At 44.5% G+C, this 23,695-nt stretch overlaps 1 protein-coding gene across 2 annotated transcripts; it reads right to left on the reverse strand.

The window, feature by feature from the left end:
• Positions 1–217: 217 nt before the first annotated feature.
• Positions 218–23,419, reverse strand: LOC106613246 (programmed cell death protein 10). 2 transcript variants are annotated; one of them, XM_014215318.2, is made up of 8 exons: positions 23,238–23,419; positions 14,335–14,545; positions 13,876–13,929; positions 10,641–10,758; positions 5,891–6,017; positions 2,613–2,691; positions 2,378–2,460; positions 218–732 (listed from the first exon to the last, which is right to left on the reverse strand). In XM_014215318.2, the coding sequence occupies exons 2-8, from the start codon at positions 14,422–14,424 to the stop codon at positions 651–653; spliced, it is 633 nt and encodes a 210-aa protein (XP_014070793.1). In that variant the 5' UTR covers positions 14,425–14,545; positions 23,238–23,419; the 3' UTR covers positions 218–650. The 2 variants fall into 2 exon arrangements, with proteins under 2 accessions (XP_014070793.1, XP_014070794.1); XM_014215319.2 differs by having other exon boundaries at positions 23,080–23,400.
• Between the last annotated feature and the right edge of the window lie 276 nt (positions 23,420–23,695).

Below are 23,695 nucleotides of genomic sequence, written 5' to 3' on the forward strand. Positions count from 1 at the left end.
TAATCTGTGGAGATAGCATGACATAAGATACTCTGTGGAGATAGCATGACATAAGATACTCTGTGGAGATAGCATGACATAAGATACTCTGTGGAGATAGCATGGAGATAGCATGACATAAGATACGGAGATAGCATGACATAAGATACTCTGTGGAGATAGCATGACATAAGATACTCTGTGGAGATAGCATGACATAAGATACTCTGGAGATAGCATGACATAAGATACTCTGTGAAGATAGCATGACATAAGATACTCTGTGGCGATAGCATGACATAAGATACTCTGTGGAGATAGCATGACATAAGATACTCTGTGGAGATAGCATGACATAAGATACTCTGTGGAGATAGCATGACATAAGATACTCTGTGGAGATAGCATGACATAAGATACTCTGTGGAGATAGCATGACATAAGATACTCTGTGGAGATAGCATGATCCTGGTGGAAAAAAAATACAATAAAAAAAGAAAAGAAAATCTCTGGCAATTTAATTATAATCTGGCCGCCTGCAACTCTAAATGATCCCCCTCTTGAAGCAGGACTTATAAATTATACAGTCCCAGAAACAGAATCTTAACATTGTACATATAAATGGTTTCCTGTCCTCTGTTAAAAGCCTGGGTTAGTGTGGTTAACCCCATCTATGTCACGGTCTTGAAGGTCTGGAGTATTAGGTTGGTTTGGTGGATGAGCCTGTTCGCGCTGACAAACACGTTTATCGCCCTGGAAACAAGCGGGACACACATGGAAGGCAGTGTCAGTCACAGGAAACCATGGTACGCTGGGATTGATACAGTGCTTTGATCTGTGGAAATGTCAGGCTTCAGAGAATTAACCCTAAATGTGATTTCACAGTGACCACCCTGAAAACAACAAGTATCATTACTGCCACACAGTCACATGTTCTACTAAGCAGTGCACCAGACCACAATAAACAAAGAATTATATTGAATTCTGCTTATATCACGCTATAACACAATAAATAAAGTTAAGAAAATGAGACAAAAGACCACTGAGTGGTTTTGAAGTGACAGGTTGGCGTGAAATCTGTAACCCATCTCTGCTGTGCTTTATCAGCACCACGGACAGCCCCCTAGACAGTAAAGCAAGGTCTATTTGGCATTTCAAATGCTCTTTGCTTGATGATGCCTAGAGAACCCTTTGGCTCTATGAATAGCATGCTTCCAGTTAGAATACCGTTGAAGGCCTGCGTTAGCATTGAACTCAATACAGACATGGGAACCAAAATTCCCCATCTGCAGTAACCGAGTATTCCAGCCCCTCTCTTCTGTCATGACTCTCCTGTGAGGATCCAAAGGATCGGGTTACAGTGAATCAGCTCTACAGAACTCTCTCTCTCCCGCAAGGGGGGGGTTATGACACCTCACACCCATCGGAAATTGTAAGGCAGGAGGCGATTCCTTTCTGCTCTAGCATGGGTGACTGGAATGTCTTTGTGCCTCATGAAGAGTTTACAGCCCAAAACTAAAACATCAAACCATGGACACATGGGGACCCCTTATTTCACCCCCTTGAATGCTGGTAGTAATGAGAGGTGGAATACAGAAAATTAATGTCTACTTTGTTAAATGAAGACGTTATGACGAAAATACTAAGAAGCCAACTAAACTGTAGTGGTAGGGCGTGAGGCAGAGTTGAGAAAAGCAGATTAAACCGTAAACTTGACCCCGTCCTTATGAATCAAAATGAAATATTACAGGCGGAGGCGTATCTCGTTATTCATGTAGCCTACCACAGATGAGCAGCATTTCTTCCCGCTTTATACGGAAACCCAAAGGAGTCACACCTAACCTCCCAGTGTCCATGGTGCAGACACAGCCGAGATACAGATTTCGCACCAACGTGTCACACAATCATTTGAACTTTGCTATTTTTATATAGACACGTACAACTAAAACTGAATGGTCTGAGCCCCCTCTAGCATCTTCGTGGAAGACATTTTTGTTGTAGCCCCAGACAAGGACACTCGATTTAACTTGTCAACTAATCATCAAGCCCTCGATGAGTTGAAATCAGGTGAGTTTGTCTGGGGAAATAACAAACTGGAGGACTGGAGTTGGGCTGTTGGGGGAACTGGAGGACTGGTGTTGGGCTGTTGGGGGTACTGGAGTTGGGCTGTTGGGGGAACTGGAGGACTGGAGTTGGGCTGTAAGCCAGTATGGGTGATATACTGCACAGGCAACACTACTCTACATGATTCAGATGTAAGCCAGTATGGGTGATATATTGTACGGGCAACACTGCTCTACATGATTCAGATGTAAGCCAGTATGGGTGATATATTGTACGGGCCATGGAAGAGAACAGCAGGGTAGAAACATGAAGGAGGATGTGATAAGGTTCTTACTTTCCATCTTTGAAGTAGGTTTTAAGTGTGTCGCTGAAGCTCTTGGAGTATTTCACAAACTCTTTCTTTTGGTGTTCCAGTGCCTGGGAAAAACAACAGAGGCTTTTCACTCTTTCAGAAGATAACAGGAAAAAACACATCTGAAACTCTGCTGATAGCTGAGGGAGAATGAAAAGAACAGATGTCTTAATTGGATTGTTCGTGTGTGTGTGTGTGTGTGTGTGTGTGTTCTCACCCGTCGGTTCTGGTACTGGTATTTTCGGAAGACAGTGTTGACTGTGTCCAGGAGTTCCTTTATGGCGCTGGCAATATCTCTGTGGGCAATGAGTCCAACAGCAGTCAGTCATCCTGAACCATCTCACCTCTCTCTCTCTCCTTCTTAGTCCAACAGCAGTCAGTCATCCTGAACCATCTCACCTCTCTCTCTCTCTCTCCTTCTTAGTCCAACAGCAGTCAGTTATCCTGAACCATCTCACCTCTCTCTCTCTCTCCTTCTTAGTCCAACAGCAGTCAGTCATCCTGAACCATCTCAACTCTCTCTCTCTCTCTAACCAAACTCTCTCTCTCCTTCTTAGTCCAACAGCAGTCAGTCATCCTGAACCATCTCACCTCTCTCTCTCTCTCCTTCTTAGTCCAACAGCAGTCAGTCATCCTGAACCATCTCACCTCTCTCTCTCTCTCTCTCTCTCTCCTTCTTAGTCCAACAGCAGTCAGTCATCCTGAACCATCTCACCTCTCTCTCTCTCCTTCTTAGTCCAACAGCAGTCAGTCATCCTGAACCATCTCACCTCTCTCTCTCTCTCTCTCTCCTTCTTAGTCCAACAGCAGTCAGTTATCCTGAACCATCTCACCTCTCTCTCCTTCTTAGTCTAACAGCAGTCAGTCATCCTGAACCATCTCACCTCTCTCTCTCTCTCCTTCTTAGTCCAACAGCAGTCAGTCATCCTGAACCATCTCACCTCTCTCTCTCTCCTTCTTAGTCCAACAGCAGTCAGTCATCCTGAACCATCTCACCCCTCTCTCTCTCTCCTTCTTAGTCCAACAGCAGTCAGTCATCCTGAACCATCTCACCTCTCTCTCTCTCCTTCTTAGTCCAACAGCAGTCAGTCATCCTGAACCATCTCACCTCTCTCTCTCTCTCCTTCTTAGTCCAACAGCAGTCAGTCATCCTGAACCATCTCACCTCTCTCTCTCTCTCTCTCCTTCTTTGTCCAACAGCAGTCAGTCATCCTGAACCATCTCACCTCTCTCTCCTTCTTTACCTTCCCCCCCTCCCTCCTTTCTAGAACCTCTTACTCACTCTTTCAGTCCTCTCCCGTTCACTTTTAAATACTGCAGTTTCATAAAGCAAATGGGGGAAACGTTTTCAACATTGTTCCAAATAAACTTTTTTTTCTAAATCTTCCACTGAGTAAGTTACTTCGAGATTGAATGAGAGAACTAGTAAAGTGAGCCAAGGCAGAAACAACCCCTGAAAGAATAAGTGTGTGGGAGAAGAATTGTGTAGATCTGTTGTGTGTGTGTGTGTGTGTGTGTGTGTGTGTACTAACTTGAGACAGTGTTACATTGGAAAGTACAGCACGTCAAACGTTTGGACACACCTACACATTCAAGGGTTTTTCTTTATTTTCACTATTTTCTACATTGTAGAATAATAGTTGTCACGATGTAGCCTTCTGGGTGGGTCTCTCCCACTCTCCCCGCCCCCCTCCCCCTCCCTCTCTCTTTAGAAACTCCTAAAGAGAAGAATTAAACAATATTTCTATTTTTGAGAATGTGGGAGTGGTCCATGGACACTTAAGGGAGTCATGACGAGTGTGTTTCATTTGGTGATCTCATGAAGGACAGGAAACCCACATTACTGTGTCTCTGTGTACACATTTCAATGATCAAATGTACATCTAGATGTTGGCTAAAATGAATGAGTAAATATGAAACTATTCGTGAAAAGATGTATTGTGATGTCAGCCTTCTAAATGGGAGTATGGATTTAATGTTTAACTAGTCAGTGGCCACGCCCCCGTGAGGCCAGACATTACATCAGGTGTCATGGAAACCACAGAGTATAAAACCCACTTCTTACAAAACGTACATAAAGTCAGAGAACGCTGGGACGAGTCCCCATGTTGGAATGGCTACAATTCTGTAGACCATTAGACTAGAAAACATGCAGCTGACGCTACACGTGAAATGGTTAAGAACTACAACTCTATTAGGCCATGGAGACCATACAGTGGGTAGCGTTGGCTACAAGGCTGGACATGGTTAAACTCTGAGACTATCGATATCACTACAGAATAAGAGCAAATCCTAGACGGAGAATTACTAGTCTGCAGCTGGAAATTAAGTAAATCTAGTACGAGAACACCGACAACCGCGGAAGCATCTATTCTATGCAACAAACATCTGTACGCCTGACGTATCCATTACAACAGACAGCATACAGAGCCACTGAGAAAGCGACAACTACGAAAGACATTGTGACTCCTGGGGAAGTTAAGCAGAGACTCTCTGATGAACTGACTCTCCAGCAGACGGACCGGCGATTCCAACAGAGAAGACAACAACGACATAAGGCCGTAAATATATACATTGCAATTATTTTCGAATGAGCAGCCGTTCATGTGCAAAGGATTAGCATTTCAATTAATATAACTATCAACTGTGTGTAGTGAATACATTTTGTCTTTCCCGCTCTTTTTCTGTCCCCACCCTTTTCCATTGTCTACCAAGCTGTCATACCGGTTTAGCCCACTAGGGACTTATCAATGCATTGTGTTAGTAACCAATATCTACTGTTTGTTATGGATTTCTGTAATTATTTAGTTAGTAAATATGGAATCATGTAGTAACCAAAAAAAGTGTTAAATCGAAATATATTTTATATTTGAGATTCTTCAAAGTAGCAACCCTTTGCCTCGATGACAGCTTTGCACACTCTTGGCATTCTCTCAACCAGCTTCATGAGGAATGCTTTTCCAACAGTCTTGAAGGAGTTCACACATATGCTGAGCACTTGTTGGCTGATTTTCCTTCACTCTGCTGTCCAACTCACCCCAAACCATCTCAATTGGTTGAGGTTGGGTGATTGTAGAGAACAGGTCATCTGATGCAACACTCCATCACTCTTCTTCTTGGTCAAATAGCCCTTACACAGCCTGGAGGTGTGTTGGGTCATTGACCTGTTGAAAAACAAATGATAGTCCCACAAATGATAGTCCCATCTAAAAAAAATAACACTTTTTTGGTTACTACATGATTCCATATGTGTTATTTCATAGTTGATGTCGTCACTATTATTCTACAATGTAGAAAATAGTAAAAAAATAAAGAAAAACCCTTGAATGAGTAGGTGTGTCCAAACTTTGGACTGGTACTGTAAATGGAAACAAGAGTATGTGTGTGTGTTTGGAGAATGTGTGCTTGAGAAGTGTGAATCACGTCACTGACAGTGTACTGGGAGGTCTCCGAGCTTGTATGTATGTATGTATGTATGCATGTATGTGTACTGACTTGATGGTCTGTAAGAAGCGTACTCTGTCGTTGATTTCATCTGGGATCTTGCTGAGGATGTGTTTGAGTGCCCGGGCCTTGCCATTCAAGTCCTGGAACTCCTGCTCAGGCCTGTCAATCATGAACTCTACACACACACACACACACGAAGACAGCCTCAGTCACCATGGAGACAGACAGGTCAACAAGATGGTGGTGGACTGTAGAGAGAGCGTTCCAGAGGCACTAACAGAACAGCCCCACTCAGAGAGCCGTCTGTGTGTGTGAGCAGAGTACAGTGACTGTGTGTGTGTGTGTGTGTGAGCAGAGTACAGTGACTGTGTGGGGAAAGTTAGAAAGAGGTACAACTGTAGTGTAGCCTGGCTAAAAGCAGGAAGTACAGTGTCTTCAGAAAGTATTCAAACCCTTTTACTTTTCCCACGTTGTTGTTGTTACATACTACATTTAAAATGGATTACATTTAGGTGTTGTGTCGCTGGCCTGCACACAACACCCCAAACTGTCAAAGCGGAATTATGTTTGATTTATTTTGGATTTTTTTACTAATTAATTAAAAATGAAAAGCTGAAATGTCTTGGGTCAATAAGTATTCAACTCCTTTATGGCAAGCCTAAATACGCTTCAGAAGTAAAAATGTGCTTAACAAGTCACATTTGGGGTGGCAGGTAGTTAGAGTGTAGAGGAGGCAGGTAGCCTAGTGGTTAGAGTGTAGAGGAGGCAGGTAGCCTAGTGGTTAGAGTGTAGAGGAGGCAGGTAGCCTAGTGGTTAGAGTGTAGAGGAGGCAGGTAGCCTAGTGGTTATAGAGTAGAGGTGGCAGGTAGCCTAGTGGTTAGAGTGTAGAGGAGGCAGGTAGCCTAGTGGTTAGAGTGTAGAGGAGGCAGGTAGCCTAGTGGTTAGAGTGTAGAGGAGGCAGGTAGCCTAGTGGTTAGAGTGTAGAGGAGGCAGGTAGCCTAGTGGTTAGAGTGTAGAGGAGGCAGGTAGCCTAGTGGTTAGAGTGTAGAGGAGGCAGGTAGCCTAGTGGTTGGAGCGTAGAGGAGGCAGGTAGCCTAGTGGTTAGAGCGTAGAGGAGACAGGTAGCATAGTGGTTGGAGCGTAGAGGAGGTAGGTAGCCTAGTGGTTGGAGTGTAGAGGAGGCAGGTATCCTAGTGGTTGGAGCGTAGAGGAGGCAGGTATCCTAGTGGTTAGAGTGTAGAGGAGGCAGGTAGCCTAGTGGTTAGAGTGTAGAGGAGGCAGGTAGCCTAGTGGTTGGAGCGTAGAGGAGGCAGGTATCCTAGTGGTTGGAGCGTAGAGGAGGCAGGTATCCTAGTGGTTAGAGCGTAGAGGAGGCAGGTAGCCTAGTGGTTGGAGCGTAGAGGAGGTAGGTAGCCTAGTGGTTAGAGCGTAGAGGAGGCAGGTAGCCTAGTGGTTAGAGCGTAGAGGAGGTAGGTAGCCTAGTGGTTAGAGCGTAGAGGAGGTAGGTAGCCTAGTGGTTAGAGCGTAGAGGAGGCAGGTAGCCTAGTGGTTAGAGCGTAGAGGAGGCAGGTAGCCTAGTGGTTAGAGCGTAGAGGAGGCAGGTAGCCTAGTGGTTAGAGTGTTGAGGAGGTAGGTAGCCTAGTGGTTAGAGTGTAGGGGAGGCAGGTAGCCTAGTGGTTAGAGCGTAGAGGAGGCAGGTAGCCTAGTGGTTAGAGCGTAGAGGAGGCAGGTAGCCTAGTGGTTAGAGCGTAGAGGAGGCAGGTAGCCTAGTGTTTAGAGCGTAGAGGTGGCAGGTAGCCTAGTGGTTAGAGCGTAGAGGAGGTAGGTAGCCTAGTGGTTAGAGCGTAGAGGAGGTAGGTAGCCTAGTGGTTAGAGCGTAGAGGAGGTAGGTAGCCTAGTGGTTAGAGCGTAGAGGAGGCAGGTAGCCTAGTGGTTAGAGCGTAGAGGAGGCAGGTAGCCTAGTGGTTAGAGCGTAGAGGAGGCAGGTAGCCTAGTGGTTAGAGTGTTGAGGAGGTAGGTAGCCTAGTGGTTAGAGTGTAGGGGAGGCAGGTAGCCTAGTGGTTAGAGTGTAGAGGAGGCAGGTAGCCTAGTGGTTAGAGTGTAGAGGAGGCAGGTAGCCTAGTGGTTAGAGTGTAGAGGAGGCAGGTAGCCTAGTGGTTAGAGTGTAGAGGAGGCAGGTAGCCTAGTGGTTAGAGTGTAGAGGAGGCAGGTAGCCTAGTGGTTAGAGTGTAGAGGAGGCAGGTAGCCTAGTGGTTAGAGCGTAGAGGAGGCAGGTAGCCTAGTGGTTAGAGCGTAGAGGAGGCAGGTAGCCTAGTGGTTAGAGTGTAGAGGAGGCAGGTAGCCTAGTGGTTAGAGCGTAGAGGAGGCAGGTAGCCTAGTGGTTAGAGCGTAGAGGTGGCAGGTAGCCTAGTGGTTAGAGTGTAGAGGTGGCAGGTAGCCTAGTGGTTAGAGCGTAGAGGAGGCAGGTAGCCTAGTGGTTAGAGCGTAGAGGAGGCAGGTAGCCTAGTGGTTAGAGCGTAGAGGAGGCAGGTAGCCTAGTGGTTAGAGTGTAGAGGAGGCAGGTAGCCTAGCGGTTAGAGTGTAGAGGAGGCAGGTAGCCTAGCGGTTAGAGTGTAGAGGAGGCAGGTAGCCTAGTGGTTAGAGTGTAGAGGAGGCAGGTAGCCTAGTGGTTAGAGTGTAGAGGAGGCAGGTAGCCTAGTGGTTAGAGCGTAGAGGAGGCAGGTAGCCTAGTGGTTAGAGTGTAGAGGAGGCAGGTAGCCTAGTGGTTAGAGTGTAGAGGAGGCAGGTAGCCTAGTGGTTCGAGTGTAGAGTAGGCAGGTAGCCTAGTGGTTAGAGTGTAGAGGAGGCAGGTAGCCTAGTGGTTAGAGTGTAGAGGAGGCAGGTAGCCTAGTGGTTAGAGTGTAGAGGAGGCAGGTAGCCTAGTGGTTAGAGCGTAGAGGAGGCAGGTAGCCTAGTGGTTAGAGTGTAGAGGAGGCAGGTAGCCTAGTGGTTAGAGTGTAGAGGAGGCAGGTAGCCTAGTGGTTAGAGTGTAGAGGAGGCAGGTAGCCTAGTGGTTAGAGCGTTGGACTAGTAACTGAAAGGTTGCTAGATCGAATCCCTGAGCTGACAAGGTAAAAATCTGTTGTTCTGTCCCTGAACAAGGCAGTTAACCCACTTTTCCCCAGTAGGCCGACGGTAGGCCGTCATTGTAAATAAGAATGAAAGGTTCAATAAAATACAAATGTAATAAGTGTCATGGACTCATTCTGTGTAAAATAAAAGTCTTCAACATTATTTTTGAATGACTACCTCATCTCTGTAGCTCACACATACAGATAATTGTAAGGTCCCTCAGTCAAGCAGAGGATTTCAAACAAAGATTCAACCACAAAGATCAGGGAGGTTTTCCAATGCCTCGCAAAGAAGGGCACACATTGGTAGATGGGTAAAAAAAAAAATAATATCCCTTTGAGCATGGTGAAGTTATTAATTATACTTTGGATGGTGTATCAATACACCCAGTCACTACAAGGATACAGGGGTCCTTCCTAACTCAGTTGCCGGAGAGGAAGGAAACCGCTCAGGGTTTTCACCATGAGGCCAACGGTGACTTTAAAACAGTTACAGAGTTTAATGGCTGTGATAAGAGAAAACTGAGGATGGATCAACAACATTGTAGTTACTCCACAACACTAACCTAATTGAAAATAGGAAAAATAGGGAAGCCTGTACAGAATACAAATATTCCAAAACATGCATCCTGTTTGCAATAACGCACTTGGTGAAACTGCCCCTGAATACAACGTGTTATGTTTGGGGAAAATCCAACACAACACATCACTGAGCACCCTGCTTCATATTTCCAAGCATGGTGGTGGCATCATCATGTTATGGGTATGCTTGTCATCGGCAAGGACTAGGGAGTTTTTTCGGATAAAAAGAAACGGAATAGAGCTAAGTACAGGCAAAATCCTAGAGGAAAACCTGGTTCAGTCTGCTTTGCAACAGACACTGAGAGACAAATTCACCTTTCAGCAGGACAATAACGTAAAACACAAGGCCAAATATACACTGGAGTTGTTCACCATGACGACCTTGAATGTTCCTGAGTGACCTAGATACAGTTTTAACTTAAATCTACTTGAAAATCTATGGCAAGACTGTCCAGCAATGATCAACTTCACAGAGCTAGAAACATTTAAAAGAATAATCCAGGTGTGGAAAGCTCTTAGACTAACCCAGAAAGACTCACAGCTGTAATGGCTGCCAAAGGTGATTCTAACATGTACTGACTCAGGGGTGTGAATACTTATGTAAACTAGATATTGCTGTAATAAACTTGAAATGAATTTGCTAAAACATGTTTTGACTTTGTCATTATGGGATATTGTGTGTAGATGGGTGAGAAAAAAATAAATGTAATACATTTTGAATTCAGGCTGTAACAACAAAATATGGAATAAGTCAAGGGGTATGAATACTTTCTGAAGGCACTGTATATTTAGTATTCAAACAGGAGCGAGGGTGCTCTCATCACTATGTGTGTGTGTGTAACTATAGCTGAGCTTTTCAAGCTGTGCACAATAATTAATTACTACCATCAATCAGGCCATGCAGGAGAGGAAATTCTATCCTGGAGGGTGGAAATGTCTCACAGGAGGACAGGCTGTTATATTTGTGGAGAAGCAGTGCCACCCTGAGGAGACAGACAGTACTGCACACAGAGGCATAATGCCTAACCATCTTCTTGGACGAGGTTATTCACTGCAGAACAGAGACAGACACACAAGCGGACAGAGACAAACGCAGAAAGACACACCTTCCACGTCGTCTGCAGCCATGCGCAGTAGTGACTCGATGAAGTTGACCTCCACGTTTTTCTTCTCCAGGATCTTCATGATGATGTCCTGGGTCAGCCCTGGGTTCTCCTTCTCAGCCTGACAACCAGAGTACACATCGCCAGGCTCTGCTAATCAACCACAGAGTACACATCACCAGGCCCTGCTAATCAACCCACAGAGTACACATCACCAGGCCCTGCTAATCAACCCACAGAGTGCACATCACCAGGCTCTGCTAATCAACCACAGAGTACACATCGCCAGGCACTGCTAATCAACCACAGAGTGCACATCGCCAGGCACTGCTAATCAACCACAGAGTACACATCACCAGGCTCTGCTAATCAACCACAGAGTACACATCACCAGGCTCTGCTAATCAACCACAGAGTACACATTATCAGTCTATGACAGGGATCGTCAGCTGGTGGTTTGCAGACCAATTATTATTATTAATAATTTAATATTAATTTACTGTTGAGTGTTAGACTAATAGACAAATCACAAGGTGCAACATGTGGTTGTGCATCAGCAGACAGTCGATTGGCCCATGTCAGCCACATTGTTTTATATTGGTAATTTAGTCCAGCGGCCAGCTATTTAACCTTGTAGTCAGCATGGTCCAATTACCAATCAGGGTGGGGTCCAATGATCATCAGTTATCATATTAAAAACTAACATTTTCTCTGCACCCCATGGCAAAATGGACAGAATTACAGCAAGCTTACTTTAAAAACTAACATTTTCTCTGCACCCCATGGCAATGTATAGAATTACAGCAAGCTTACTTTGAAAACTAACATTTTCTCTGCACCCCATGGCAAAATGGATAGAATTACAGCAAGCTTACTTTAAAACCTAACATTTTCTCTGCACCCCATGGCAATGTATAGAATTACAGCAAGCTTACTTTGAAAACTAACATTTTCTCTGCACCCCATGGCAAAATGGATAGAATTACAGCAAGCTTACTTTAAAACCTAACATTTTCTCTGCACCCCATGGCAAAATGGATGTGGGTACGCAGACCCACGAGCCACTGCAACCTCTCATGATAAGTTAAATTTTTTTGTGGCTCCCACCCCCATCAAAGTAGCCCATCACTGGTCTATGACAATGTTTTCCCTCGCATTGTCACGGAGAGCTCATTTCCTGCAATTCTACACATTTTGCAAATAGGGCTGAGTGAATCAAAAATAAACTAAATCAATGGAGGTCATAACATTTTGGGAGTTTTAGATTGACCCTGTCTAGTTATTATTTTGGCGATAGTAAAACATTATAATCAATTAATAATAAATACAAGACAGCTCCATTATCTTTTCTACATACGTTATATCTGTTTTAAGTTTACACTGAAAACATTTACCACCCAGAAAAGTATATTTACAGAAACCAGTCAGAAGTTTGTACACATCTACTCATTCGAAGGTTTCACTTTATTTTCTACATTGTAGAATAATAGTGAAGACATCAAAACTATGAAATAACACACATGGAATCATGTAGTAACCAAAAAAAGTGTTATATTTCAGATTCTTCAATGTAGCCACCATTTGCCTTGACAGCTTTGCATACTCTTGGCATTCTCTCAACCAGCTTCATGAGGTAGTCACCTGGAATGCATTGTAATTAACAGGTGTGCCCTGTTAAAAGTTAATCTGTGGAATTTCTTTCCTTCTTAACGCGTTTGAGCCAATCAGTTGTGTTGTGACAAGGTAGGGGTGGTATACAGAAGATAGCCCTATTTGGTAAAATACCAAGTCCATATTATAGCAAGAATAGCTCAAATAAGCAAAGATAAATGACAGTCCATCATTACTTTAAGACATGAAGGTCAGTCAACACGGACAATTTCAAGAACTTTTAAAGTTTCTTCAAATACAGTCGCAAAAACCATCAAGCGCTATGATGAAACTGAGGACCGCCACAGGAAAGGAAGACCCAGAGTCACCTCTGCTGCAGAGGATAAGTTCATTAGAGTTAACTGCACCTCAGATTGCAGCCCGAATAAATGCTACAGATTTCAAGTAACAGACACATCTCAACATCGACTGTTCAGAGGAGACTGTGTGAATCAGGCCTTCATTGTGGAATTTCTGCAAAGAAACCACTACTAAAGGACACCAATAAGAAAGAGACTTGCTTGGGACAAGAAACACGAGCAATGGACATTAGACCGGTGGAAATCTGCCCTTTGGTCTGATGAGTCCAAATGTAATATTTTTGGTTTCAACCACCGTGTCTTTGTGAGATGCAGAGTAGGTCAATGGATGACCTCTGCATGTGTTGTTCCCACCGTGAAGCATGGAGGAGGAGGTGTGATGTGGGGGTGCTTTGCTCTTGACACTGTCAGCGATTTACTTAGAACACAAGGCACACTTAACCAGCATGGCAACCACAGCATTCTGCAGCGATACATCATCCCATCTGATTTGCACTTAGTGGGACTATCATTTGTTTTTCAACAGGACAATGACCCAATACACCTCCAGGCTGTGTAAGGTCTATTTGACCAAGAAGGAGAGTGATGGAGCGCTGCATCAGATGACCTGGCCTCCACAATCACCCAACCTCAACCCAACTGAGATGGTTTGGGATGAGTTGGACCGCAGAGTGAAGGAAAAGCAGCCAACAAGTGCTCAGCATGTGTGTGAACTCCTTCAAGACTGTTGGAAAAGCATTCCAGGTGAATCTGGTTGAGAAAATGCCAAGAGTGTGGAAAGCTGTCATCAAGGCAAAGGGCAGCTATTTGAAGAATCTAAAATATTTTGATTTGTTTAACACTTTTTTGGTTACTACTTGGCTGTGTCCTTAGGGTCGTTGTCGTGTTGGAAGGTGAAGTTTTGCCCCAGTCTGAGGTCCTGAGTGTTCTGGAGCAGGTTTTCATTAAGGATCTCCATGTACTTTGCTCTGTTCATCTTTCCCTCGATCCTGACTAGTCTCCCAGTCCCTGGTTTTTGCTCTGACATGCACTGTCAACTGTGGGACCTTACATATAGTGGTGTGTGCCTTCTCCAAATCATGTCCAAACAATTGAATTGATCACAGGTGGACTCCAATCAAGTTGTAGAAACATCTCATCCTGCTTCCTAAAATACCCCTCAGGACTATTGTGTCTCTCATAAACTCCTGTCCTTTCCCATGAAGAGTGATTTGGTGTATGGGTCCCTACCTTGATAAACCTGCTGCCCTGTCCCTCCACCTCTTTACCTTTATAAACGCTGCCCTCAGGGTCTGTGCTGCCGACAGGTTCACTCTCTCCAACTGTAAACACATTATCAATGCATCAAAACACTTTCTAACAGATATCGTCTCATTAACACAGCATATATACACATCTCACAAACAAGGAAACACAGAGCTATACTAATTAGCACAACATGAAAACACTTCAAACTGCATAGCTAGTAGCTACATACATGGAACTTCATCTCATTAGCTAACACAGCAGAAACCCCCTACAGTACACTGGTACACACAAACACCATTGAATAAGAAGAGTGTGTGTGTGTTTGGGTTGGTTTTACTATCCTTGTGGGTACCAGAAGTCCTCACAATAATAGTACAACAAGGAACTTTGGGGACAAGTGTATCTGGGTATAACTTTATAGACCACAGACACACACATTGAAGAAACACTACATTACGTCTTTACCAAATCCTCTTTACCTCGTGGAAGACGGGGTACATCACAGTGTAGAGTGTCATGGAAACCATGGAGGTCATCTCTGCTTCATTCTTCATCTCTTCCATTGTCATCCTCGTCCAGAGGCCAACGTGTCTGTACGTGTGTGTACGTCTGTTTGTGTGTGTGTGTGTGTGTGGTGTGAAGGCTGCTACAGGGGCAGGGATCGCTTCAGAGAAGGCTGGGGGGCAGGACCTGAGGAGCAAAGAAAGGGTCCACGAGATAGCATGGGAGGAGGTAAAGGACAGAAAATACAATCCAATGTTGCATAACCTACATTATGAGGAGAGGATAGCATGGGAGGAGGTAAAGGACAGAAAACACAATCCAATGTTACATAACCTACTTTTTGACTATAATACTGCAGTTAGGCTGCTTTACTGCTTCTGGTTGAGGTCAAAATGTAGGCCTTGTTTTTTCTATGCTAGTAATGTCTATGTCAACAAACAACATCTAGCCTTGGTGGGCGATGACATTGTATAACCAGGTAAACATTCCATCTAGCCTTGGTGGGCGATGACATTGTATAACCAGGTAAACATTCCATCTAGCCTTGGTGGGCGATGACATTGTATAACCAGGTAAACATTCCATCAAGCCTTGGTGGGCGATGACATTGTATAACCAGGTAAACATTCCATCTAGCCTTGGTGGGCGATGACATTGTATAACCAGGTAAACATTCCATCAAGCCTTGGTGGGCGATGACATTGTATAACCAGGTAAACATTCCATCTAGCCTTGGTGGGCGATGACATTGTATAACCAGGTAAACATTCCATCAAGCCTTGGTGGGCGATGACATTGTATAACCAGGTAAACATTCCATCTAGCCTTGGTGGGCGATGACATTGTATAACCAGGTAAACATTCCATCTGGGCCTTGGTGGGCGATGACATTGTATAACCAGGTAAACATTCCATCTAGCCTTGGTGGGCGATGACATTGTATAACCAGGTAAACATTCCATCTGGGCCTCCCGAGTGCTAGAGGCGTCACTGCAGATCCAGGTTCGAGCCAGAGCTGTGTCGCAGCCGGCCACGACCGGATGTTGTAATATCACTTTCCTGAGCATGTCTGTGTCAACCAGGGAAAATAAATCCATAGTGCCTTCGCATGGTAGGCTAGGCCACGCATCATCAGGTCTTGCTTGACCAATAATATCTGAAATATGCCGCAAACTCATCACATTTAGATGTGGAGGAAAGTTCACATAGGTTTGCAGTGGTAGGATTTATCAGGCCATCAATGGTGGAGAACAGCACTCTCTAATGATTCAGAGTATTAGTGAAATTAGCCAGTCTGGCATTTCTAATTGCCTTGTTAGATATGCCAAGTTGCTCTCTCAGAATATCATAATGGACCTGCAACAGAATTTCTACACTTCCACTCTGCCTTTCTGCAATTTCTCTTTCATTGATTAGTTTCCTCACTCATCCAAGGGCCTCTTGGTTTGGATGGGGCCTTTTCAACTTTACTGCAGCATAAATGGTTTCCCTTAATTTGCCATTAAAAGTGATCAACTAAATCATCACAACAGGAAGGCAGAATAGGTGGATATACACTCAATATAATCCTGTAGCAACTTCAGAGGTAAGATAGTGTTTCTAAATAATGCGTTCAGTATTACCCTGTGTTATGGTCAACAAGGTAGTAAAACATCCACAGTGGTGATCAGATAAAACAACATCAACAATAGAGGATATGTCAATAGAAAGCCCCTTGGTAATAACCAGGTCCAGAGTATGGCTGTGGTTATGGGTGGGCCCAGTAGAAAGCCCCTTGGTAATAACCAGGTCCAGAGTATGGCTGTGGATATGGGTGGGCCCAGTAGAAAGCCCCTTGGTAATAACCAGGTCCAGAGAATGGCTGTGGATATGGGTGGGCCCAGCAGAAAGCCCCTTGGTAATAACCAGGTCCAGAGTATGGCTGTGGATATGGGTGGGCCCAGTAGAAAGCCCCTTGGTAATAAACAGGTCCAGAGTATGGCTGTGGATATGGGTGGGCCCAGTAGAAAGCCCCTTGGTAATAAACAGGTCCAGAGTATGGCTGTGGATATGGGTGGGCCCAGTAGAAAGCCCCTTGGTAATAACCAGGTCCAGAGTATGGCCGTGGTTATGGGTGGGCCCAGTAGAAAGCCCCTTGGTAATAACCAGGTCCAGAGTATGGCCGTGGTTATGGGTGGGCCCAGTAGAAAGCCCCTTGGTAATAACCAGGTCCAGAGTATGGCCGTGGTTATGGGTGGGCCCAGTAGAAAGCCCCTTGGTAATAACCAGGTCCAGAGTATGGCCGTGGTTATGGGTGGGCCCAGTAGAAAGCCCCTTGGTAATAACCAGGTCCAGAGTATGGCCGTGGTTATGGGTGGGCCCAGTAGAAATCCCCTTGGTAATAACCAGGTCCAGAGTATGGCCGTGGTTATGGGTGGGCCCAGTAGAAAGCCCCTTGGTAATAACCAGGTCCAGAGTATGGCCGTGGTTATGGGTGGGCCCAGTAGAAAGCCCCTTGGTAATAACCAGGTCCAGAGAATGGCCGTGGTTATGGGTGGGCCCAGTAGAAAGCCCCTTGGTAATAAACAGGTCCAGAGTATGGCCGTGGATATGGGTGGGCCCAGTAGAAAGCCCCTTGGTAATAACCAGGTCCAGAGTATGGCCGTGGTTATGGGTGGGCCCAGTAGAAAGCCCCTTGGTAATAAACAGGTCCAGAGTATGGCTGTGGATATGGGTGGGCCCAGTAGAAAGCCCCTTGGTAATAACCAGGTCCAGAGTATGGCCGTGGTTATGGGTGGGCCCAGTAGAAAGCCCCTTGGTAATAACCAGGTCCAGAGTATGGCCGTGGTTATGGGTGGGCCCAGTAGAAAGCCCCTTGGTAATAAACAGGTCCAGAGTATGGCCGTGGTTATGGGTGGGCCCAGTATAAAGCCCCTTGGTAATAAACAGGTCCAGAGTATGGCCGTGGTTATGGGTGGGCCCAGTATAAAGCCCCTTGGTAATAAACAGGTCCAGAGTATGGCCGTGGTTATGGGTGGGCCCAGTAGAAAGCCCCTTGGTAATAACCAGGTCCAGAGATGGCCGTGGTTATGGGTGGGCCCAGTAGAAAGCCCCTTGGTAATAACCAGGTCCAGAGTATGGCCGTGGTTATGGGTGGGCCCAGTAGAAAGCCCCTTGGTAATAAACAGGTCCAGAGTATGGCCGTGGTTATGGGTGGGCCCAGTAGAAAGCCCCTTGGTAATAACCAGGTCCAGAGATGGCCGTGGTTATGGGTGGGCCCAGTAGAAAGCCCCTTGGTAATAACCAGGTCCAGAGTATGGCCGTGGTTATGGGTGGGCCCAGTAGAAAGCCCCTTGGTAATAACCAGGTCCAGAGTATGGCCGTGGTTATGGGTGGGCCCAGTAGAAAGCCCCTTGGTAATAACCAGGTCCAGAGTATGGCCGTGGTTATGGGTGGGCCCAGTAGAAAGCCCCTTGGTAATAACCAGGTCCAGAGTATGGCCGTGGTTATGGGTGGGCCCAGTAGAAAGCCCCTTGGTAATAACCAGGTCCAGAGTATGGCCGTGGTTATGGGTGGGCCCAGTAGAAAGCCCCTTGGTAATAACCAGGTCCAGAGTATGGCCGTGGTTATGGGTGGGCCCAGTAGAAAGCCCCTTGGTAATAACCAGGTCCAGAGTATGGCCGTGGTTATGGGTGGGCCCAGTAGAAAGCCCCTTGGTAATAAACAGGTCCAGAGTATGGCCGTGGTTATGGGTGGGCCCAGTAGAAAGCCCCTTGGTAATAACCAGGTCCAGAGTATGGCCGTGGTTATGGGTGGGCCCAGTAGAAAGCCCCTTGGTAATAACCAGGTCCAGAGTATGGCCGTGGTTATGGGTGGGCCCAGTAGAAAGCCCCTTGGTAATAACCAGGTCCAGAGTATGGCCGTGGTTATGGGTGGGCCCAGTAGAAAGCCCCTTGGTAATAACCAGGTCCAGAGTATGGCCGTGGTTATGGGTGGGCCCAGTAGAAAGCCCCTTGGTAATAACCAGGTCCAGAGTATGGCCGTGGTTATGGGTGGGCCCAGTAACATGTTGGATAAAGTCCATAGAGCTCAAAAGATTCAGATAATCAATGGTCAGTCTCTTTGTCTACATGAATATTAAAAATCACCCAACACAATGATTGTATCATAGACAATAGTTCAGAGAAATCAGTAAAGGAAGTGGGGCAGTGTTTTGGTGGCCTATACAGGATTATAGCCAGTACTGGTGGGCGGTGGCTGATATTTAAACAGTATAGCATGATGATCAAAAGACCCATAGTTGCCAAATGAAATGTCCTTACAGCTGAGAGTGTTGGTAAAATAGAGGCTGTCCCTCCACCCTTCTTCCCTTTTCTCAGTATGAAAATCTGTATTCGGGGGAGGGGGGGTGGCTTCAATAATAGCAACACTGAAAACAGCCATGCTTCAGTGAGAAACATGCAATCAACTCTGCGCTCAGTAATGAAGTCATTCACGAGAAAGGTTTTACTAGCGATTTCTAACATTTAAAGTGCGTGTGGGCCACTCTGCCCCATGAGGCATCTGCCTAGAAGTAACCAATACAATATCAACCAACTTATTAACATTACAACCACGTTTTGTGACCGTCTCCAAACCTATCAGAACGGCAGGAAAATGACCGTTTGTTTGGATAAACTCACTAGAAGGCGGAGTTAAAGGAAGATAAATTAGGTTACTCACAATAACTATAATCATTTCTACAGTAGTTGATATGCTTTCCAAGTCCTCTGTTGGTTAGTCTGACAGGGAGAACTGGAGCGCCGCCAGACCCCGTCTGTCAGTCTGACAGGGAGAACTGGAGCACCGCCAGACCCCGTCTGTCAGTCTGACAGGGAGAACTGGAGCACCGCCAGACCCCGTCTGTCAGTCTGACAGGGAGAACTGGAGCGCCGCCAGACTCCGTCTGTCAGTCTGACAGGGAGAACTGGAGCGCCGCCAGACCCCGTCTGTCAGTCTGACAGGGAGAACTGGAGCGCCGCCAGACCCCGTCTGTCAGTCTGACAGGGAGAACTGGAGCGCCGCCAGACCCCGTCTGTCAGTCTCTAAAACATGTTTTATTCCAGCAGCAACCAGATGAGGAGCAGCAGGAGAAATCCTGCTCAAAACAGGCTCTGTATGCTCTGCACGTGTGATAGTTGTGTTGGATAAATAAGATACATAATGACTAACGAAAATACACACAGGCCAATTTAATTCCACTAAATTATGAAAATTAACCTATAAACCGATAAGCATGTAGATAAACTGTATTTCCATCGACAAATATTTCCATCAATGAATAAAAGCATTATTTTCCAATGGATTTTTCCCCCGGGTCATTTTGGCCGGCAACAGTTTAATTTATGGCATTTCTTATTTTTTGGGCCAAAAGTCCGGAATTGCGGGCTAACGGATATCCTGGGTACACCTGTGCTTCCGAGCAGGCAAGCTACGATTCTCTTTCCTCATACTCTGACTGAAACATTTAGCAGCATTATCTACTGTATGACATCACCCTGGGCCGCCCCCGAGTGGCGCAGCCGGTCTAAGGCACGGCATCTCAGTGCAAGAAGCATCACTACAGTCCCTGGTTTGAATCCAGGCTGTATCACATCCTGCCGTGATTGGGAGTCCCATAGGTGCTCTACAATTGACCTAGCGTCGTCCGGGTTTGGCCGGGGTAGGCCGTCATTGTAAATAAGAATTTGTCAATGACTTGCCTAGTTAAATAAAAAGTGACATTACCAGACAGCACTTCAATGTGGTATGTTCTATTTGTGGCTAGGCAGTCAGTGTCTTCAGAGGACGTTGATAAAACCATAGCCAGAAGCTGCTCTGAGCACTGCTCCCAGGTCAGCTTCATATCCATGTATTCCTTTCAGACCAGGATGAACGCAGGGGAAACTGATAGCAGAACACAGGGGCAACTTTTCACTAGAGCAGTGCTGAGACTCCTTAGGCCATGTCCCAATAATCTCACCACAAGCTTGACACATTTCCTTCAAGGTCTCTGATTTGAAAGGACTTGATAGCAGCCTAAGGGCACCACACTGAGACTAGAAACATTCCACCCAGCAGTGAAGAGTGGGGGACAATAGCAGAGGAAAGGAAAAATGATTGGACATGTTATTTCTTATCTGATGCTATGCTTCTCTCCGTTGCCTATCATCCGGCCAACTTTACTGTCTGCAACACGCTGATTAGATGGGCTACTGGACCTGCAGAGAATGACATCACTTTCAATGATCTCAGTTGTCTGACTGTTATGAGACAAAGACCAAGCTATACAACCACCGAGACGTCATTTCAGGCAGTCGTGCATTATCACATAGTAAAACGAACAGGTTTAATTTACAGGCCGTTAAACCTCATTTAAAATGTCACATAAAGCAAGGCTCATGGACGGCTGACTGGTCCGATAAGCCAGCTGCTATGGAGAAATGTACAGCAATTACAAAACAACAACAGATGCCTTCTAGCCGTAATTCCCATCCACCAGTACCACCTCGTGTACTGTAGCTACCCCATGCAGCTACCTCCTCCTTGATTAGTGTCTTGACTTGAGTAACGTTACACTCTGCCACAAATTAGCTAATTACATTTCCAACTACTCATGACATTTCATTATAATGAGGTCACCGTTTGATGACAACTGCAGTGTAATCATTAGTCCAAACACGAGAGTTTCTAACGGACAAATTCAGGTAACATAAGGTCCCTGCTCGTTTCGTTCGCTTCCGTTTAAAGAAACGTTTTGCAACAGGATCGGCTTAATGCTCTTTTCACACCACTTTGATACCGAATTGGCTTTGTAGCAGGTTTGGATAATTAACCTCGAAAGTTCAGGACACTGATGTTAAGGTTCAGGAAATGCTCTCCTAACCTGCTACAAAAAAAAAACACGTTGTACTGTATAGAAGTGGCGTGAAAATAGTGTGTACCGTCTAGCAGTTAGACTGCGACGGTATCGGTAAATTAGCGTTATCGAGCTAACGAGGCTAACTGGCCAACTAACTTATTTTTTTTATTTTTATTTTTTACAAAATATCATTAAAAAAAATAATATATATATATATAAACTGGCCCAAATCAGCTATACATAATTCAGCAGGGAGGTGTGCAACTCCTACACATTATACCAGTGTAGAAACTACATCACCTACATAGGTATTACCATATCCCTTTCAATTCACATTCCTTGCAGAAAGAACTATTTGCAAATATTTTAAAACGTCCAGAAAGACCGTGGTCTTAGAAGGGTATTTATAATTTAAAAGACATATATTATGTGAATGGATGTGGATGAAAGAATTCTGCCAGTGTTTTAAAGTCCTAGTTTCATATTTTTTCCTTTACCTCCAACTCTATATATCCAAGTGAGCTTATGAGGACCTTGCGGATCAGATTTACCATTAAACCCATTGATCTAACGTGTAACAGACAGACACTGCTCAAAAGGAGTTGTTTGTGATATCGACGCTCAGTTGCCACTTTATTAGGTTCACCACCCTATTCACGAAAATAAATTGCTCCTACATACACCAAGTCCCATGGTTTTGGCTTGCTAGACAAGGTATTAAGTATTAAGGTATTCTGTTACTATTTGTTTGAACTTTAGAATGTGCAAAATGACAGCATAGTCTGTGATGGTCCAAAACTTATACTGACTGTAACAAACTCCAACTGGACTTAAAAACTTGAACAGTCTATGTCCTTTTCTGTGTTCATTAACAGTTCTGAATTCACTGTGCTCCACATGCATAGGGGGTTGTACCTAATAAAGTGACCACTGAATCTATAGACTTTCCAGAATGTGTTCTGGGAATACCCGGGGTATTAAACATTTGGCTATAAGTGTTAAACAGTTTAATCTATTACCTCAGGAGATGGTACAATTCAGCTTGTCTGGTGATGACAAAAAAGGACTTCAACAAAGCCAAAATAGAAAATGATTGTAAGGGGCCTCTTTGCTGTTAAATTAGAGACGTATAAATAAATGACTGTGCCTTGTAACTACTTTAAAATGTGGAACTGTTGCACTAAAAATGCAAACATTGATTTGGCATACAATTTAAGATGGTAAACATTGTACAACTACATAAACATTAACTTCATATAGATCAAATTTCACTTGGTATTAACATTTCTTTAAAGTTATTGCAAATAAATGCATATTTTCAAAAAAAATTCTGCGACAATCAATGAATTAGATATCGATTTCTTCATCTTTAAATGCAATATTTTAGAATTTGTGTTTCTACCAAGTCAAAACTGGAATTTTTACTCAAAACAAAGGAAGTAAAAGTATGCTAGACATTTATAGAATAAATTATACTTCGTTTAATGTTTCTGTGACAAACGGTGAATTCGTTATTGATTTATACCGCTTTTAATGGCATTTGGCGAACGTCTGTTGAATGTCTGTTCAACGTCTGTTGAACGTGTGAATATAAAACCAACTTTACCTCGGTTAGGAAGTTGGATGTCACCTGCCACTGCCAGTGCCAGAAACGTGGATAATTTAAAATTACACAACTAAGATTAGCTAACTAACGTTAACTTAGTTATGACATATACAGTTACGTTGATCAGGACAATTATGGAAGTGATTAGCTACAATCGACCAACACACAGTTAGCTATGATCACCAGCTAGTTAAACATCCTCTAATAACGATGAGGGGAATTTCTAATTATCAGTTAGCTAGTTACTATACTCACTTTGAATCATCGCCCAAGTAGGTATCTAGGTGCGTGAATACGCTAAAGTACTAGCTAGCTAAACAGGTACTGTAACGTTAACTCTCTTAGCTAGCTAAATAAAAAACGATTCGCTAACGTTAGTTGGTGAAATAGCAACGCCGCCTTTACCTACATACCTGTTTACAGTAGACAGAAGTAGTAGATTGCTTATTTATACCGAAGTAGGCTCATTGGCCGTGGCTAGCTAGTCGTGTGTTTTATTTTGTAATTCAAAGTTTTCTGCATGGTCAAACTGGCTAGCCAAGAGGGGACAAGGTTTTCCGAGTAAACACCAATCAGCTGGCCACCAAACTGGTTGACGGTTGTAGTTTTTCTTGACATCCCCCATTATGGCAGTGGCAAAGGCACAGTAAATATAAGAACTACAACTCCCAAGTAGTTCAAGCACTCAAGGGGCGTTCTACACCAAGCAGCTAAAACGTGAACATACTTATTTTGGCAACAACAAAATACAAATACAAAAACTCCATCTCTCGCAGACAAACTCGATTCCGGACATATAAAATTGTAACAACAACAGCTACTGAAATAAAAAAGTGTGCATTGTGTTTCAGGAAGCACAGTGAAGGACCAA

Source organism: Salmo salar, chromosome ssa09 (assembly GCF_905237065.1).
Source record: "Salmo salar chromosome ssa09, Ssal_v3.1, whole genome shotgun sequence".
Classification (NCBI taxonomy): domain Eukaryota; kingdom Metazoa; phylum Chordata; class Actinopteri; order Salmoniformes; family Salmonidae; genus Salmo; species Salmo salar.

Excerpts from the sequence above, each read along its gene's own strand:
- LOC106613246 (XM_014215318.2), bottom strand. The coding sequence starts at position 14,424 with ATGACAATGGAAGAGATGAAGAATGAAGCAGAGATGACCTCCATGGTT. Across the intron at positions 6,018-10,640 it reads GGCTGCAGACGACGTGGAAG|AGTTCATGATTGACAGGCCT; the intron begins GTGTGTCTTTCT and ends GTGTGTGTGTAG. Across the intron at positions 733-2,377 it reads ACCTACTTCAAAGATGGAAA|GGCGATAAACGTGTTTGTCA; the intron begins GTAAGAACCTTA and ends GCTTGTTTCCAG.